The sequence below is a fragment of the Megalobrama amblycephala genome, linkage group LG5 (genome assembly GCF_018812025.1).
Source record: "Megalobrama amblycephala isolate DHTTF-2021 linkage group LG5, ASM1881202v1, whole genome shotgun sequence".
Lineage (NCBI taxonomy): Eukaryota > Metazoa > Chordata > Actinopteri > Cypriniformes > Xenocyprididae > Megalobrama > Megalobrama amblycephala.
This window is the reverse complement of record NC_063048.1, coordinates 7554465-7575289: the sequence shown is the minus strand read 5'-3', so window position 1 is coordinate 7575289 and position 20825 is coordinate 7554465. Positions and strand designations below refer to the sequence as shown.

The 20825-nt window shown below is 36.8% G+C and overlaps 1 protein-coding gene across 1 annotated transcript in view; it reads right to left on the bottom strand.

The window, feature by feature from the left end:
• The window catches only part of kiz (kizuna centrosomal protein), a 30379-nt gene extending 13523 nt beyond the window's left edge, over positions 1-16856 (bottom strand). The window contains 9 exon segments of the mRNA XM_048190539.1: positions 1260-1410; positions 1688-1855; positions 2270-2386; positions 8371-8572; positions 8768-9347; positions 13198-13278; positions 14695-14857; positions 15947-16009; positions 16671-16856. Coding sequence (XP_048046496.1) covers positions 1260-1410; positions 1688-1855; positions 2270-2386; positions 8371-8572; positions 8768-9347; positions 13198-13278; positions 14695-14857; positions 15947-16009; positions 16671-16735 — 1590 coding nt within the window. The 5' untranslated portion in view covers positions 16736-16856.
• Between the last annotated feature and the right edge of the window lie 3969 nt (positions 16857-20825).

Sequence of the window (20825 nt, the reverse complement as noted above, 5' to 3'; positions counted from 1 at the left end):
GAATCCACTGACTGAATTAAACCAGGAAAAATTAAAATTAAAACCATTATCCTTCCTTAAAGCTCTGCTCTCAACTCAAAACTGACAAAAAACAAAACAAAACTGGGGTGTGACGAAAAAACGTATCACAAATAATGACAAGGAATGGAGGTCAGATGTCAAATATTATCATACCCTAGCAACAGATTTACAGCTTACAGGCCAAATGCCACATAACACAGTCTAATAACAACAGGAGAGTATCACCACCCCCATGACCTCATTTTAACAAAAAAGTAGAGAACTTTATAAAGCTGGAATTTATGGCAGGGCTGCCACTAGGAAAGTCCATTTTCGAAGCCCATCTACATTTACAGGATGAGGTCATTTTACTGGACCAGGTGCATCACATTCTACATTCTTTCCTCATAATTATTCCATATTCCAGGATGATAATGTCTCCATATACACCACCAAACATTAAAAAGTGGTTTTATGGAAAATAATGAACCTTTAAGAGCAGTTACAGCACTGCTAAAGTAAATTTCCAGTTTAATACATTAAAGAATATTTTTTTTCTAGAAGAATGGTATCCCACTATAAATATAGATTATGAATCATTAAATAATAAAAATATATAATAATATATATAATAAATAAATATAAATCAATCAATCAAGCAATCGATTTTTTAAGGTTTGTTGTGACATTCACGCCTAACACTGGTTGCACTAAAATTAGTGTAATCCTCATAATCACAGCCCTGTTATCAGTATCATGTTGGAACTTCATAATGGAAGTTCCATACATTATATAATGAAATGGGCTCAATAGAGTGCAACAGTCGGGTCCCGGAAGTAAAATCTCCATTCATTTTCTCCATAGGGAAACTGATTTTGAATGATAAGCCCTACTGTGACAAGGTTGTTAATCCATGGTATTTGCTTGGTATTAGCCATCAGCCCGCAATTTTTCATCTTATTTTTTAAAATAACTGTGTTTAACAGTGGAATTCCTGGTTCAAAAACTAGATTACTTATGATGCTGTACAGACAATTACACCAATAAGAGAGAGTCGAAAAAAGCAACACTGCCAAAATAGCTCTTTAGCTCCGCCCTCTCCCATGTAGCACTCCGAATGACAGAATTGAGTTGATCTCTCTACACTCCCAAAATAGTTTGTGTGTGTGTATATTTTATATTAAAATAAAAACATTAAATTACATGCAGTATTAAAAACATCTGTGCTGAGTTTGGGAGAGAGCAGGTGAGAGTGATACCTTGTCAGTGTAGGTGGCATTGTTTGGCACCAGGAGTGGAGTAAAAAGCTGGATGATGTGGTCAGTGCTGAGGATTTTCTGTCGTTGAAGCTGAAGGAAGTGTCTGAAACAGCAATCCCACAGCAGAGCGCTTTCAGCTGACAGACACAACCTACAAGCCAAAGCCAGGACAAACAAATTTAACACAGGAACATAATTTCCATGATCTTAGCTATTTATGATAGTATGAAGATAATAAAGTGGACATGAACTGAAAAATCTGCATGCAAATAAAAATACTTTTTAATTTTTTTAAATTAAATTTAAAGCTGCCAGTATTTGCTGCCGAAATTATTCAAAGAATCTCTTGCTACAGTATACCGTACATAAATAACAGTGAAACAACCTGAATAGATGCTATGACTCCAGAGAACAGTAAAGCACTATACCTGATGTGTTCTGGCTTTGTAGCTGATGACCAGTGTGTGTTGATCAGATCACTGGGTAACAGGCATCCAGGAGACAGACTGTAGGACAGCAGGGGCAGCTGCTGCAGAACCACAGCACCACACGCATGCAATTCCACACCATCCAGACGCCCACACTGACCACATATACTGGGGAATACATGAAGAAACAGGCTAAAAATGAGAATATGTGGAGTGCAGGCACACACATTTCAGCTTCCTTTAAAAACCTCACTATTAATGCAGTATTACTAAGAACACTTTTATATTAGTACAAGTATTCTCCACTTCTTTCAATCTACACAAATAAACACAGAGAGCAATAAACTGCCACGCATGTACGCCTTTGCAAAATGGTTACTATAACAATTCACCGTGATTCAAAACCCCTTAGAAACCAAGATTTATTGCTAGAGTGTTGTTGGTGCCAAAGTAATGGCACTTAATTTATAGCGAGAGCCCTTAAAAGCAGGATAATGCAATTTCCACTGAATCTGTGAACACTACACCACCATGAGAGGTAGCAGACTCAAGCAGGGGAACAAAACATCTTCCTTCTCTGACCTGATGATATCACTGAGTTTCTGCTCATTGACTGCGCTTCTGTAGAGGTTCACGTCTTTAGCACTGAGACGGCGCTCAATGCTGTCCAGAAGATGACAAAATCCTTCCATGGAGAGCCTGGAGAAATTTCCAAGAACAAGAAGTTAAATGATTGGTTTCTATTGAATATTTACTGTTATTGTATATAGCCTTATTAACTTATGGTGTCTTTCCTCTTGCATTAATGTTACTGAGATTAAAATTAACAAGAAACTACATTTATAGCCAGTTTTACTTGTGAGTCAAATAGGATGTGAAATTTAAAATATAGGGTGGGACTTGGTATTATCCACTGGGAATTGACATGATCACAGTGAACATTTAATTTCAGAATGGTGCCAGACCTGAAAGTGAGTTTGCAGTGTATCATGGAGGAATACTTTCGTCCTGAAAAACCTCCAGCACCCACTTATGAGGGAAATTTAGAACCAGGATGGGGAGGCTGAAGGTTAAGTTCACCCTCGACCTTTCCTTTTTCATATCTACCTTAATTTGCTTTTAATGCATTCACATTAAAGGATTAGTTCACTTTCGAATGAAAATTGCCCCAAGCTTTACTCACCCTCAAGCCATCCTAGGTGTATATGACTTCTTCTTTCTGATGAACATAATCAGAGATATATTAATAAATATCCTGACACATCCAAGCTTTATAATGGCAGTGAGCGATACCAATAAGTATGAAGCTGAAGAAAGTGCCTCCATCCACATCCATCATAAACGTACTCCACACGTTTATGAAGGCCTTCTGAAGTGAAGCGATGCGTTTGTGTAAAAAAAAAAAAAAATCCATATTTAACAAGTTATAAAGTAAAATATCTAGCTTCCGCCAGACTGCCTTCCGTATTCAACTTATGAAGAAAGTGTAAAACTCTCGCTTTTCAAAAACTTACGCTACGTCCTACGCCTTCCCTATTCAACTTACGGAAAAAGCTTAACGGATGCGATGCCAGTTCCGTTTTTTTTTTTTTTTTTTTTTTTTTGTAAGTTGAATACAGAAGGTTGTCTGGTGGAAGCTAGGATATTTTACTTCATAACTTGTTAAATGTGGATTTTTTTTTTTTTTTTTTTTACACAAATGCATCACTTCACTTCAGAAGGCCTTTATTAACCCCCAAAGCCTGTGAAGTACGTTTATGATGGATGCATGTGGATGGAGGCACTTTCTTCAGCTCATACTCGTTGGTCCCGCTCACTGCCATTATAAAGCTTGGATGCATCAGGATATTTATTAATAAATCTCTGATTGTGTTAGTCAGAAAAAAGAAAGTCATATACACCTAAGATGGCTTGAGGGTGAGTAAATCTTGGGGTAATTTAATTGGGGTAACAATCATTTGAAAGTGAACTAATCCTTTAATTATAATAACTGACTTTAAATTATTGTGTTAATTACTGACAAGATTTATAAAGGTTGCATTATCTATAATATTAACCTAAGACAATGCCCAAATAGCTATTTGGCTATTGTTTAACATTATCCAATAGCCCACATGGTCAAGGTGAAAACAGAAAAGCATTTCAGATGTGGAGCATGTAATTAAAGCCATTTTAATATATATATATATATATATATATATATATATATATATATATATATATATATATATATATATATATATATATATATATATTTTTTTTTTTTCTTTTCCTCTTTTTTTTCTGAATGTCATGCACTGATCCACAGTAATCATCCAGGAATGTGTACCAAAAATGAAATTAGAGTAAATTCTGATTTTGTATTGCATTTAAGTATATTAAAAACATATTGCATCAAGTACAAAAACATTAATAAATATTAAATATGTATTAAATATTTTAATAAATAAATGAATATTTAGTCTTTAAAAAACATTGTTCTTAGGTTTTAAATGAGAGACTTTTGTCTGGCATTGGATGGCTGCAGAAATGTGAAATATTGTTTGTGGCTCATTTTGTTCTAGCGAATCCATATCTCTCACACTGACGTATTAAGCACTGGGTGGCCCTTATAGAATAGCTTCTGCAAAAACTAAACCCAAATCCTAAAACCCCCACCATATAAAATGGCCAAAAAGAATTTATGACAATCTATAATGGGCCCTGGGGTCAGGGGCCACTAAACAATCGCTGCCTCTCTTTGGCAGGTTGTTTCCTGGAAACACCCTGATTAAGCTGCCTGTGTGAATTATATCCATGACATTCTGTCGAGCACAATCCATCCGGGCAAAGTCCTCTTCAGAGCGGCTGAAACAGCCTCCCCCCCATACAACCCTCTGCTCCGTCATCATCTTCCCCCCCAGTTTATTCGCCAGGGCTCTTCAAAACACCAAACACACCCAAACAGCAGCTGATTACAGAGTATTGTTGGCAACATCTATAGGTGTTTGCTCTTGAGACCATTTATGAGGAGCATGTTCTCAATATTTCAGCTATTTGTTTGCTCCGTAACAGCAATAATGGTTCCTCTAGCATATATTCTAGTCCACCTTAGAAACAGAATGTAACAAGGTCTCTCCTTTTACAAAAATCACAATGGGTTAGTCGAAAGATCAACTGAAGCACATCAAGATCTTTGAAAACATAACATCGTGCCGTCATTTGAGAGGCTGAGAGGACAGCCTCATGAAGGGAAAGCTCAAAAGAATACAATGATACACTCTCCTCTCTAGACCTGAGCGCACGATAGCCTTGACTCCACTTTCGCATCACAACATGCGCGACACAGTATTTGCTAAATGCTAAGACTGATACTAATGGTTTCTCCTTCTCTCGCTTACATGCACAATAACGTTACAAGAGCTTTGTTCTTAGCCAGGCCTCTTCACAAGGCCAAAAAACTCTCAAAATCACGTTTGAGCAAACATTCGCAAAGACGAATAACATGCCAGAGAAATCACTATAAACCACATTTATTTATCATAGACAGCAGGAAACAAAAAATTGGATAAATGTAGTAGCCCAATGATGCGTTTTGTCAATAAAATGTCATTTAAATCTATTGAAAGGTCTTAAATTAAGAGGAAACACTTTACAATCACCTCCATAGGAATACACTGGGGCATTGCATGCTCCATTAGCATCTAAAGTGAAGGGGATGTTAGTTTTGATACTCATCTCATTTCATCACAGGACCTTTATTATGCATTTTATCCCAAAATGCAGAATTTGCATGCATACCTTTGTGCTATGTATGTATTCAACCAACTCATTAAAGTGGATAATCCACTCCATGTATACACTGGGTAATACTGATAAAGCAGGCTTCATTAATCTATTTATTCAATGCAGAAATAAAAAGGAAATATTAAAGAGCAAAAAGCTCTAAGGATTATGACTGGAGTAATTAGTATAAACGTTAAATTACATTGTCCTGGAGGGTTATGAAGTTCATCATGACACATTGTTTTAACTGATGCACATCATTCCATAGTTTCTTTTTCTAATGTGATGTCTATAACCACAGGAACATGTTTTACAATTGGGTTGAAGGAACAACGCACTGGCAAGTCTTATGCGTATACTCTACAAATTGTTTTTATGAGTGGCACTGTTGATAAAAAGTGAGTAGAAATAGACAGATAATAGGTTTGACCAATATTTTTTAACCAATATTCACACATTTCTACTTAACAGGTTTTTAAATATAGGCGCTACCGATAAGCATTGCCATTTACTGGAAACATTAGTTAGTTACTTATTAATTTTGAGGGAAGAAAGCATGCAGTTAGATATAGTAATTTCTATATAGTAATTTATTTTTAGATATAGTAATTTCAATTTTTATTGCAAATGCAAATGACCTGGCTTTTATATGGGCATTCAATTATAGATTTAATATGACACTTGTATTTTTAGATTTATCACAAGATAAGTTTGTTTATTTTCAAATGTTCTATATCCATTTAAGATGTGCATGTATTCATGTTGTGTATATATTATAACTAGTATTGTATATATACACAATATAAGTAGTATAAGTCCATGCACATCATGCAAACCTACTAACTATCAGCCTGAGCAGAGCGTTCATGATGCTCACACTTTCATTCTTCAGAACATTCTATGAAGTCAAGAAATAGTTGAGTCTCCTGGGACTTGGGGTCAAATCTCCCGAGGAGAAAATTGCTCCCTTACAGCATTATCTGGGATTAGGCCAATAATGTTGGATTCAAGGTCTGAGCCGTCCTTACAAGGTGTCCTAAAGCCAAGACTGAGCCCCGCTGAGTGAGGTTGTTGGCTGCAGAACCCCAGTTCATTATATCTGTACACCCATGTGCACATGTACACACATCCCCCATCCCAGAAAACCACACACAGAGAAAAGACCTCCCAGTTGTTGTGGTTTGTGCTTTTAGTAGAAACTCTACTTCTGATTGTATGAAAGCTAATACAGTCAGAAGTAGAATAAGGGTCTCACAGAAGCCGCCGAGCGAACGCACAGAGTAATGTTATAACATCATTTTCAACATACTCAAATGTATCTAATATGATAAACAGCGCTGTGTTACCCCACATAAGCTTGACCGGAAGAAGCAAAAGCGGCGACTGTGGCATAATAAAAGCTCCACTGCCCTCGAGGCGTTTGTTGCGCATGTCTCTCATTAGCAATATCTCCAGCGGCCTCGTTCAGCTCCAACAGAACTCGGCCCTGCTCTGCTTCATACTACAGTAAGGTTAATAATCTCATCCATGAACAAGATTTCTGCCCGAGTCCCATTGGATTCTTTTCCCCTGGCTGTGAGGTGAAGACGACATCTCCCACGATTCCGCGCTCAATCTCTGCATCATCAAGCTACACCTTTGTTTTGAATAGGCGACCTCTAGCGGCAAAAAAAATACATACTGTGCCTTTAAAACTAAATTCTTCAAGTTTATGCAAAGACTATCAATCAGGCAAGACAAAGCATAATGATTTAAAGGGAAACCAATATCTTAAACAGCACTTTAATCTTTTAGAATTTTGCTTCCATTTCATTTCGACTTAAACATCATAATAGAGGGTTCGTACAGACACGGTAAAATGAAATTCAAAGGACCTTCAAGGACTTTTCAAGCACTACTTTTTTGGTTTTCAAGGTTTTCTGCATTATCATATTCCAGCTAATATCACCGTTTTTAAACAGGAGGTTTAATAATCAAGTTATAAATAGGATGTTTTTTATTACGTTACATATGAATTTATTATTTCAAGCATGTGCTATTTTATTCACAGTAGACAATCATGCTACTGACCACGTGAGCAGTGTACACATTCTCACGTTCTTCCACCGTGAATAAATCACGACCCCAATGTATGAGTTTGGCATTCAGGTGAACAAGTAATTTTTACAGACGTCCACATGAGAAAAAAATTATTGTCCAAATAAAGCTTATGGCAAGGTTTAAAACAAGGCAGATGTAGTAAAATCCTTGATCCCTCTAGGGGGGGTCTGGGGGCATGCCCCCTGGAAGAAAATGTTGTATATTTTAAAAGACAAATTCATTAATCTGGTGTACTTTGAGAGCTCCAACCCATGTTCAGCGTCCAAACTGAACAAATTAAAATACTGCATTGACTTGTATTTGAATCCACTGTTTAAAATAAATCATCCACCTGCCAACTGCACAATGATATTCTGTAATTTAGATATCTGCACTTGATCATCACATTACAATTATTCAAATTCTCAGTGTTAAGCATGATTAATTTTGCATTAAAAGATTTTATGTTTATTAAAACAATTAAACACTTATTTCATATATACTTCGTCTTTCAATAATTCAAGCACTTTTCAAGTACCTTTTCAGGAATATCACTATTTTCAAGGTTTTCCAGGCCTTACATTTCAAAAAGTCAAATTCAAATACTTCAAGCACTTTAGGCACATTGTGCGAACCCTGACAATATATCTTCTAAACTAGAGTAATACTCAGGTGCATCTATATAATACTTAGATAAGTTAACACAATACTGTGATTGCATCGATAATGAGAAATCTGTTTTTGAGTAGCAAACATTCAGTGGGCCAGTCTTTAGGTCTATAGAGTTTCTAGCTGCTTTCAGAAGGAAGAAAACAGTCATACAATCCAAGCAACTGTACCTGTTTGGGGATTCGAGAGAGTCAGGCCTTCCATGCTGCCGTGTGTTGGCCTGCTTGTGTGTGCCACCATCGGTTTGAATGGGTATTACACTCTGCTTTTGAATTACATCATCTCCTCTCAAGGTGTTATGCCCACTTTGACTTGGTGAAACTGAAACATCACTGTCCGCATGCATCAAGAGGTCTGGCTTAATATCACCAGCTGGATTGAGAATGCTGGGACATTTGCTGTTAGTGTGATCTGAAATGTGTATAAGAACACTATGAGTACTTATAATTCTTTACATGTGCAAATTAATAAAAAGTGATAAAACATTGATGAATCTTGGCAAGACATGCCAATACATCTGTTTATTGACAATGTGGAATTAAAAGTAACTGAGCAGGAATTTCAAACCTGGAAGATCTTGATGTCTTGGCACAGAGTCACCTTCATCCTCTGCAGACACTTCCTCATCCTCATCTCTAGAGTTCATGTACTGTGAGGAATCTCTTGGATCAGTGGTATCTGGGGAAGGACTGCGGGTCGGACACCGCTCAAATGACACAATGTCTGCAGGCTTCTTCACGGTCACAGATCGAGAGGACACTTCAGCATCCTTCAGGGTTGTGTGAGGTGAGTTTAGTTCATCCCATCTATGCTGCTCTCCTGCCCACTGAGAGATGTCCCAATCAGACTCCATCTGCTTTTCATGCATGTCACTCAAACACCTGCCCTCAAGGAAATCACCTGAGTTTAGAATGTCATCAGATAAAATGGCAGTGCCGCTGGCTTTTGAAAGATGGGAGTGCATACAAAGGCCACTTTGTAGAGGAGAGAGTGAAGGATGATTAGGTATCAGCTCTGTCTGAGATGGTAAACGTGTGGTTGTGACGCCATCATTTCTTGATGAGCGGCTGGAGGTCTGGTGACACGTGAAGATGACAGCACTCTGTGATGATCCCCGTGTGTTGGGGAGCTGGAACCTGCTCAGGTGCTGTGCAAGTGAAACAAGAGATATGGTAGATGTAAGTGGTGGCAGACATGAGTTGATGGCAATTAGGGCGGGGCGACTGAACGATAATTATCGTAATATTATTTTCCTTGATAAAATTATAACAAGAGTTATATAAGTGTTCAACGTAATGTTTATGCACTATGCAAACAATGCTGCGCATGCGTGTTGCAGACGGTCGCACTGGTGGCAATAATTGATAAGTGCTGCCATTTCTGTTGCATACGAGAAACATAAACGGCAAATGCGCCAAATGCGGAATGACAAAGAGATGCTAGTTTGAACCGTGTGCCACACGGAACATTTATCAGTTCGACTCAAAACACAATGCAGCGCAAGCTTAGAGCGAATGCGTTTACTTGCTGACTGTCTCAATCACACAACCACTAAACAGCGCTTTAAGAAACCAGTGAAAAGCGTTCACGTTCGGTGCAAAGTTCTCACATACGACTCACAAATCAAATGCCTCATGATTTCAACTAGTTTAAAGACAGATGAAACAGCACTGACACGCTCAACAACACTGACACAGAAAACACGAGAATTACTGAACCACAATGATACAGTGAGAAGGCATTTCAATCCACCATGATTTACTGTAGTTACACTAACTGAAAAGGCGTGGACAATTATTAGTATTTTTTGCAACTGACCTTGTTGCATATGCATTTGTAGGAGTTTCCTGTTTAGACGCAAAATTTATGGGAGGAGAGTATTTAAATAAATCATGCAAGGTGATTTACTAAGGTTTACGCAAGTCAGTTTACTGGTATTTTTGCACCATTTACCGACCAAAAAAGCTAATCTGTGCTGCTCTTGGTAGATTGCGTTGGTCATTATGGAAATGATCCGGCTGCGTCTGTGTTCTTTAATTTGTGTATCGTCAGTAGATCACACAGTTTTTTTTTTTATTCAAAATATTAACAAATACTTTAATAGTATATGCGTTACTATGGACACACATGCGTCACATGTAACCCTGTCAAACAGAATGAACTGGCCAAATCCGATTAAAATTTCATTCTGATTTTAAGTGGTGGTTTAAACCTTTTCTAATCCGATCGAAAAGACATGTAAACACTTGATCATATTGAAAATCGAAACGGGAAAGTACAGCACATCAGTCCTTGTTTCGGATTTTCATCCACAGATGCCTTGATTTGGGCACGGGAATTAGGAGCGTTTTTACTGCTTGATAAATAGCCTATAAGCAGCATAGCGGTTCATGTACTCGTCATTTCCTAATTAGGACCAGAAATAGATAAATATTACGTCTGCTCTTTGAAACAAAGAAAAGAAGCAATGTAGAGAATAGTATGCGCAAACAGCTGGAAACTCTGTATATTCGTGCAGTGTATTTTGTGGAACACAAAAGAAAAATTTAGGAAGAATATTCCCATTGCTCTTCTCTCTAAAGTGACAGTGAATGGATGCTTTCAAACTCCAGAAATTACAAAAAAAACATATTGAATTTACAAAAGATTTGTGTACTATATTTCAGGCCTTCTAAAGCCATAGGTTTGTGTTATAAACAGACAGAAATTTAAGGTATTTACTGAAAATTCTCCCCTTTGTCATACCTTCATTCTGCACATTCAAACTGGTATGTAGCAACCGGTTAAGATAGACTTGGAATATCACACTCTAGTCATGTGAAGTACTATTTTTTTTTGTTTTTTTTTTGCCATTTTTCAGATCCTTAGAGTCAGTCCCAATTCACTTCTATTGTATATTGTGAATGTCCTGGAATCTTCTTTTGTGTACAACAGAGAAAAGAAAGTCATACAGGTTTGAAATTTAAAAAAAAAACAGGAAGGCGAGAGAATTTTCATTTTTGGATAAAATAACATTTTGAGGGGAACTAACCCTTTGATGCATGTCCTTTTGAATAACCATGGGAAGATTTTGGGAAAATTTTGACAAAAAAAATTAAAATAGTTAAACATTTTTCAAATACATCTGTAGAAATGCAATATCCTACTTTTCTATATTCACAGAAAAGAAATAAAGTAGAACTACAGAAAAACAAAAAAAAGCATGTCAAGTACACCGAGTCAAGAGGTTTACAAAGTGCTAAAATTAATTGGGCGGTCAAGGATACCTCATTGCCAGTAAGTGGGAGCTAAATTTCTGCTACATCATTCTCTCATTGCTTTACTTCCACTAGTCCTTGGCCCCAAAACGCAACCCTGACAATTCAGGTTACAGTGGCTTCTTTTCAAATAAACTTTAATCCTAAACATTTCAAGGTATCATTTTTGTAGCTTTTTACAGACCGACAAAGATTTCTTTTGGTCAAGGTTAGATTTTCTTCCAACTGTCTGTTCAGCTGAGTGCACTGAGATCAGTGTCTTAACTTTTAATCTTATTAACAATCCTATGCTCCTAAACTCTGTTTCATGACAGAAATACTGCACTATGGTTACGGATGGGTAAGGGGGAAAAAAATCAGCACACATAATAAAAAAAAAAAAAAATAAAAAAAAAACATGGCTTCTGTTTCTTTTCTGATAAGGGTCTTAAATACCAACCCGTTAGCTGCTTAATAACATCCACTGTAAACCACGCGGTCTGTCTGGCAGATCCAGTGTAGAAGTAAAAAAAAAAAAAAAAAAAAAAGAAAGAAAGGAAAAAAGAAATGGAGTGAGAGGAAAAGTTAATTTCTTGGCTGAGTGATTCCATCGCTAGCTGCAGGGCAAAGTAGAAAGTGTTTCGCTAAAGTAGCAATTGATTCTTCTATCAATCTGCGGCACGCGCCTGCTCTTCCAAGGAATATATTAAATATGAAAATCATATCCCGTTATCATGGCTTCCCAGCTTTCAGGCTGGTAAGCTCCCCTTAATGAATGCTGCAGCCTCGGGGACATGCACGCAGCCAGTGGTGGCGCCTATGCATAATGGAGTGATTCCTCCCATCTCTGCTCATTACAATATCGGCAGGCTGGAAGGGGGGTGGGATTTGGGAGGGGGGGGGATGCGGCACAGTCACAAGTGACTGCTCTAGATGGAATGCTCTAAGTCATTATGAGCTGTCTTCCACATTTCATCCGAGAGAGCTCGAGTCGCTTGAAGAGAGGGAAAGCTACAGCCATGGGCTTGAACTACATTGTCGGCGCAGGCAAAGCAGCTAGGATTAGACACCTGCGGCACTACAGATACGACGAGAAAAATGAACAGCCTCACGACCACCGCTGAGCAATCTACATAACAGCGACTTTTATTCGAGCGACTGACAGAAAGAGTTTGGACGCATATTGTTTTAGCTGTCATACATGTGATGTGCAATACTGCAGACTGTCACAAATAAAAATATGACACACGGTCAGTTGGATTGCATTAGCTGTTAGTGGCTTCCGTAATACTCTTTCCTTTACTCTTTTCCATTTGTTTTTTTTTTTCTTCTTCTTCTTCTTCTTCTTCTAATTTTAAATGGCCTTTTAAAAATGTGTAATATCATTTTGTTTTAAGACTGTGATACTCCTTTGTTAAACCAAAGCAGTCATTTGAAGTCATTTGAGCAAAACAGTAATTACTTCAAGCACTTTCCAATTTGCTTTTGATTATAAATTAATTGTGGCCTTTGAACACTGATACCCCATATAAACTGTCAAAAGTGTCTCCTGAAGAGGGAGGCTGAGCTGAATAATGGTTGTGGTATTTTTCTCTACAACTCTCAACTCTCTTCTTTTGAAAAAAAAAAAAAAAAAAAACCCTGACACACTTCCATTGGATCCCATCACAGCACTGCAGTTTTATCAAAGGCACACAGATAGCTTTGTAAATTCCCCACTGAACTGTAATTTCCATAGATGACATGATAATTTCCTCTTACCTCGTCCGCTTCTGATTCCCCCCTGCTCCCCGTTTTCTTCTTGTCTTTCTTCAGTCTGGTAATATGAGTCTTGTACTCCAACTGAAATGAATTCAAGTCAAATCATTACTAACATAGATCGTTTTCAACTATGTAAATTACAAAAAATATCTGCTTATAAACCCAAGTTGTAACACGGCACTGGCTTAATAACACGGCAGCCAGAGTGACCACAGTTACGAGACGCGTCACACAAGTAATTTCAGTTTACTAAAATCTATAACCCGTTTTTTCATTAAACATTACAAACAAAGCAATGGAAGAGAAAGATTATGTTTATGCCCCTAAATGTAGCACCAATCAGAGTGTGTATTCCTTTGTGAGTGCCCTTAATAGTGCCTGCCAAGGCTCTTAATCAGTTTGGCGAGTTAACCAGTGGCAGAGATGAGGGCGCTGGGATTACCTCCAACCTCCCACTTCATTCTCGTAAGACAATATCTGCACTCCCAAAAGGGACCAGAGTTACCACTTGCACCAATTTTACACACGATAACACCCAAAGTGGTCCACGCAGTTACAAGCAGACAAATATTAGCATTGTTAAAATCAGAGTGGGGATGAAAAAACGACAGGGAAGAAAAGAGTAATTTGAGTCTGACGATGTGAGGTGATGAATTTGAGCAATTAAGCAATTGAATTCAATTTAGTGTAGTAAAAGTGATATTCTTTGACTGGCAGCTAGATTAGCAGGTATCTCTTACAATTGCAATTCAAAGCTACCACTGCAGCAACAAAACAAAATACAACACACATGCACAAAAAGTAGGAAAACGGGTTCCTTTCACAAAAAGGGAAATTCAGAGGCACTTCACTATCTGAATACAGGGCGATTAATTTGTGGTAGTGTAATTAAACAATTTGTCTAATTTGATATTAAGCTGTGGAGCACTGTTCAGTTTTAAGTGACAATCTGACGGAGCTGTTGTTTTCTTTTTCTCATTTGCGTGCAGTGATAAATGAATGCTGGAGTGTTTATGATTGTTCCCAAACAACAATAAGTGTGAATGTTTAAACACTGGAAGACAATTAGACAGACAATTACAGGATTATGGCAATGGTCTAATTGAGGCTCAGAATATATGTCTACGGAAAAAAAAAAATCTGTTCCTCAAAAGAAAGCCTTATTTATTTTGTGAAATGCAAACGCAAACGTTCAGACTACACTAACATTTTTGGTACCGAGCAGCTATCATTTGGGTCACTGCATGTCATGAGAACTATAACGCACAAGACTACACATTTCATTTCACCTCACCTCTTTGATCAGAACAACGCAAACATGTGCTTTGACATGAGCATAACAAAAACTAAAATAACAAAGAAATGTATTTTGTCTAAACCATATCAAAAGTAAATATTCAAAGATAAAAACTCTGCATAATTCACACAGAGTCAGTACTATTTTGGGAAGCACATATGATGAATATTGGGACAGATTCAGCTGCTCAAGGTTATTACCCTCTTTTGAAGCAGCCTGCTACAATCAATGGAGAATTCTTTCAATTTCGATGCCAAGTTCTCCACATTCCCAAGAAGCTCAAGGTTGCGTGTCTTTGCTTGCTGCTCTCTCTCGTGCAGCTCCTTGTAATAGCAGCGCATCTTGGCACACTTCAACTTAGTCCTGTGAGCAGGAGACAGACATGAAACGGACAGCTTTGCTACTCTCTTTTTAGAAAAAGGCTGGACTGACTTTGTATTAATGGAAATAAATAAATAGAAACCTGTAACAAATAGGTCAAACATTACTATAAATAGGTTAATGCTAGCTTATTAGTATTACTAATTGCTCCTCACTGTGCATATTATAGGACAAACTAAAAAAATTACATATTTGTCAAGAGCCACTTTACAGTAGTACTAATGGATTCTCCACAGCTAAGATGCAGTTTTGTGACTAGCAAAGGGCGAAAATGGATAATGATGGCTAAAATTTTAAAATGAATGATAAATGCTGATCTACTAACCTCTCACACATCCTTGACCATCATGGCCCCATATCAAAATTCTTTATTTTTATAAATGCATTTAATTGAGCCATCATAAAAACAAACTGGTCTCAAGTACTTAAACAGAAACAGATGACCCCAAATCATCAATGAGTGAGTGTGTTGGTACTTATTTATCCTGAAATAACCATTTTTAGGGAGAACGCCTGCTATATGGGTGAAACAATAAAAAAGTATAAAAATTGAAGTAGCAACAAAAGGCATATGACACTACAATATAGACTCAATAAAATAAAATAAAAAAAAAATTACACAAGAGAATAAAAACCCAATGATAAATCAAAGAAATAAGTGAAAACACAATAAATATATTACCATAGTAAAAGATGATAAATATTTCTTTCTGACTTCTTTCAGGTAGTAAAATAATCCCTAAAAATGTCATCTGAAAGTCAGTGTTGGGAGATAGATGCCCTGAAAACATCAATACATTTGCTTCTTGAGCAGGATTCATCAAGATACAAGCTTTTTTTTTGTCTGTACAGTAAATATATACATTTATTTTATTGGTGGTGTAGGGTAGACTATAAATTATCATATATAATTTACAATTCACACACACACACACACATATATATATATATATATATATATATATATATATATATATATATATATATATATATATATATATATATATAAATAATGCTTTAGATATTTACTATTAATTTCATAATGTAAGGGTCTACTGTTTTTATACTTACAGTCTTTCCTCTGATCTTAAGTAGGCAAACAGTTTTTCTTCCAATTCATGTCTTCTTCTCTCCCTAAACACAAAAATATAGCACCTGCAGCTATCAGAGCTCATATGTAACTTAGTATTATTAATATTATTATTTTTTTTTTTAAACTTTCCATTTATACTAAAATACTAAATTAGATCAAAAACAAACAAACAATGAACTACATCGATGTATAAGATCTTATGAAATATATAGCTAGATATAACAGAGGAATCCAGGGACGGTTACCAAATATTTACGAACTTTATAATAGTAGAGTAAGTTAATAGTTCTTTACATCTTTACATGAAGTATAACTTTACATCTTTCACAAAAAACTAACGAGAGAGTGAGGGAACAAATACTGTGATATACAGATTCTGAATCAATCTTCCTAAAATGTACGTTAGTAAGTTAATTCTGATAAGACGATATCCAAAAGATATAGACAGATAAGAAATCCGACATACTACTTGAGCTCACTGCTACACACAGATGATATGATTATTAAAAAAATAGTCCTATATGCTATAAAGAGTCGTTCAGCGCAGTCCCATTGGTTTTCACTCTCGTGCTAACCGAGCACGACAGCAGAAATCTACCGCGCTGCCTCATTCAAGGCCCACTTTGATTTACTAACATTTAATCGAGACAATACAGCATTTATTGTGAATAAGCTAAAGAAAAGTGTACACTGCGTACTTACCGTTCCTGTATGCTCTTCTGAATATTTCCGATATGGTCGAAATACTCGGTGTTGCAGAAAGCCATAGCTGGTGGTTTTGTTCGCTGTTCAGCTCAGTGCGGTAGGGCTCGTTGTTTACAGTGGTTGCCATACGCACCGTTACCCAGGAGACCACGCGAGCGAGTTGACTGAAGGGCGCGAATTTCTCTGAGGCGGTGCGAGACGCACTTTACCTCGGAAAGAAATACAGCTGAAACCGGGGAGAAAAGGTAAAAACGACATATTTTACTTAACGTTAACCACGTTAACCTGATATAAAGTGTACAACTACCACGTTTTACCTCAGAAACATTAACATTTAACACGAGATGAAAGATACAAATGACAAGTTTTGCCTCTGCAACAGACATTCACACGAAATAAAAGGTAAAAACGACAAAAACCATTATTCTTATTCCAGTCGTCAAAATGACATTTTACAAAATATGTTGACGTAATGTAATATAATTGAATACTTCAAGGGAAATGATGATTCATAAGACTAACGTTATCTAGAAACCAAGTTATGATCAATTGTTCCTGCAGGCATAGGCTACATTTTATATAAAAACCTCAATTTCCAACTTTTACTGAGTTGAATTGCGGTCTGATATCAAAATTAGATATTACCGAAGAAAATATTTTAAAATTTCCAATTTAATTTGATTTAAATAGTATATGACTGAATGCACCAGACCAGGGGTGAGTTTCCCGAAAGCATCTTTAGCCAACTATGGTCGTAAGTCCCATTGAACTCTATTAGTAACGACGGAATTTGCGACCATAGTTCGCTTTGGGAAACGCACCCCAGGCTAGTTGCATAATCATAGCCACCACAGTCTGAAAACCATGTGCAAATCCATCAGTCAACACCGTTGCTGAGTAATTTCTCCTAAAAGGATTAGTCCACTTTTAAATAAAATTTTCCTCATAATTTACTCACCCCCATGTCATCCAAGATGTTCATGTCTTTCTTTCTTCAGTCGAAAAGAAATTAAGGCTTTTGATGAAAACATTCCAGGATTATTCTCCTTATAGTGGACTTCAATGGCGTCCAGACGGTTGAAGGTAAAAATTACAGTTTCAGTGCAGCTTCAAAGGGCTTTAAACGATACCAGGAGAGGAATAAGGGTCTTATCTAACGAAACGATTGGTCATTTTTGAAAAAAATACAACTGTATGCCTTATAAACACAAAATATAGCCTTGCACATGCTTCCGCTTTCCGCATTCTTCAAAACGCTTACGCTGTTTGTCCTACGCCTTCCCAATTCTACTTACGGAACGAACGCGGCGCCAGTTTAGTTTTTTTTCCGTAAGTATATAAAGCATATACGGTTGTATTTTTTTCGAAAATGACCTATGTATCGTTTCGTTAGATAAGACCCTTATTCCTTGTCTGGTATCTGAAACGCATCACAAAAATGAACTGAAACTCAGCGAATACTTGCAACACTGACATGAAAGATGTCTTTAGAAAGAAAATAAAACGCAAAATAAGTGGAGGTAAGGTATTACTTAACGGCCCGGTTTCACAGACAGAGACAAACATGCATTTTAGTCTGGGACTATAGGCTTAAGACTTGTCTGTGAAACTGGGGGAGCGTGTTATCGTTACATAAACTTGTACACATTTTACTAGTTGAACTATCACCAGAATAAATTTTGTCAACAGAAAAATGTTGAAATATGAAATATTGGCAGGTAGGCAACCTTTCAATGCTAAATAAATATGCATGTATAACAATGATGTTTTTATGCTCTATAATGCAAAACAGGACAAAAAAAGTAATATGAGTGTGTACACTGTAAGATGATGAAAAGTAGAATGTTTAGTCCAGTCAGTGTTTACTGTAAAATACTATGTTTGTGGATATCTGCTCAAACGTAGGTGTTTATAATGTACTAAACAATAATGTTTCATAGAGTAAATGTTCTCTGTAAGCACTGTGAGTTTGAGTCACTTACGCAAAATGTGGCAAACTCACTCCATAACGTCATAAGTGTTTGAAATTATTTCCATTTGGGATCTGAAGTGGCTTCTTATCACAGAATGAGGCAGACAGTATATTATTTTGAAGTATTCTATATATAATTAATGTTATGTCAATTAGAATTGCATCATAAGTATACTTTATTCTTATGAAAATACCTGAGATGGCTTGAAGAACACAGATAAACCATATATTGCCACAGAAGTGTTTATTATCTTCATATTTAATAAGTCATAGCGTTTCTATCTATTTATTCAACCATATCTTGGAACGTTGTAAGTCACATTACTTCTGTGCATATTTGGACTTTCTGTGTGAGGGCGCCCTCCGGCTTCCAGTAGGAATTAAACATACATAACATTTCTAAGATTTATAGTTATAGGCCGCCTGCATTCAACTGCGATTTATAGTTATAGGCTGCCCTAGTGCAGCCCTAATTGCTCCCAATATCAGCATGTTCACAGTTGTTTTGTTGTTGTTGTTTTTTACAGGGACCAGATGCAATTGTTGGGTCCTGCTGAGTTAGGGTGTTTTCACACCTCAGTGTTTGTTTCGTTACCTGGTGCGTTTTCTCCCTTGGCTCGGTTCATTTAGACATATGTGAACACGGCAATCGCGCTCGGACCCACACCAAAACAAATGCTCAGAGACTGCCTGAATGAGGTGGTCTCAGCCCGATTGCAAATGAACTCTGGGGTGGTTTGCTTGTGGTGTGAAAGCAATCCGACCCAACTGACCAAAGAACCAAACTTTATCATATTTCATAAAGGGAAATGTGTTATATACAGTGCTCAGCATAAATGAGTACACCCCCTTTGAAAAGTAACATTTTAAACAATATCTCAATGAACACAAAAACAATTTCCAAAATGTTGACAAGACTAAGTTTTATATAACATCTGTTTAACTTATAACATGAAAGTTAAGGCTAATAATATAACTTAGATTACACATTTTTCAGTTTTACTCAAATTAGGGTGATGCAAAAATGACTACACCCCACAACAAAAACTACTACATCTGGTACTTTGTATGGCCTCCATGATTTTTAATGACAGCACTACTTCCGTGGACGACCTGGAGGTCTCTGTGAGATGGTTGCAGTTCTGTCTTTTTTAAATTTTTGTACCACTTTTGCTACAGTATTCTGACTGATAAGTAAAGCTTTGCTGTTTTTCTTGTAGCCTTCACCTTTCTGGTGTAAATAAATAAATTTCTTTCTCAGGTCTTGTGACATTTCTCTTCCATGTGGTGCCATTGCTGACAGCATGAAATGGGAAGGGGTTTTAACACCCTTTTATAGTCAACTGTCTGCTGGACACCTGTGTAATGAATAATTAGACTCACCTGTGGTTGAATTCTTGTTAAATTAGACATTTGTAGTCTAAAATTTAGCTTTGCTCCAGAGACTTTCAGTGGGGTGTACTCATTTTTGCATCACCCTAATTTGAGTAAAACTGAAAATTTTGTTCTCCAAGTTATATCATTAACTTTACTTTCATGTTATAAGTTAAACAGATGTTATATAAAACTTAGTCTTGTCAACATTTTGGAAATTGTTTTTGTGTTAATTGAGATATTGTTAGGTGTTATTGTTAAATGATACTTTTTAAAGGGGGTGTACTCATTTGTGCTGAGCACTGTAAAATGCAGCAGTGTCCAATTCTGTGAGTGAGCACATTAATTACTGCAGTTAAAAACCAAAGAGCACCTTTTCATCTTAAAATGTTGTGTAATTGCATTTCTCCATGCAAGAATGCGGTCCTGACAAAGCCTTGATTCCCGCTCTGCTGCATTATAACATTCATATATGGTTTCGACACAGTTAGCCTATAAAAACAGCGCTGTGAGATACAGAGAGCGCGCTTGAATTAATACGAATGTAGAATATGATTCAACAGCAGGAACGACGGCTACATTCATATAGTGTTTTCCTGTGTCTCGACAGTTAAAAAAAAAAAAGCCACAATAAGCTCATGAAGTGAACTTGTCAATAATCTTGATGGATGACGCAGAGGAAACTTTGACCAATAAAGGGACAGTTGTACATGCATGTGACTTGCATAAACACATTTTGGTATGCTTTGAAATATTGCCTTGTGAAAGCGAACTGAACCAAGAAGAAAAGGCAACATTGTAACAAA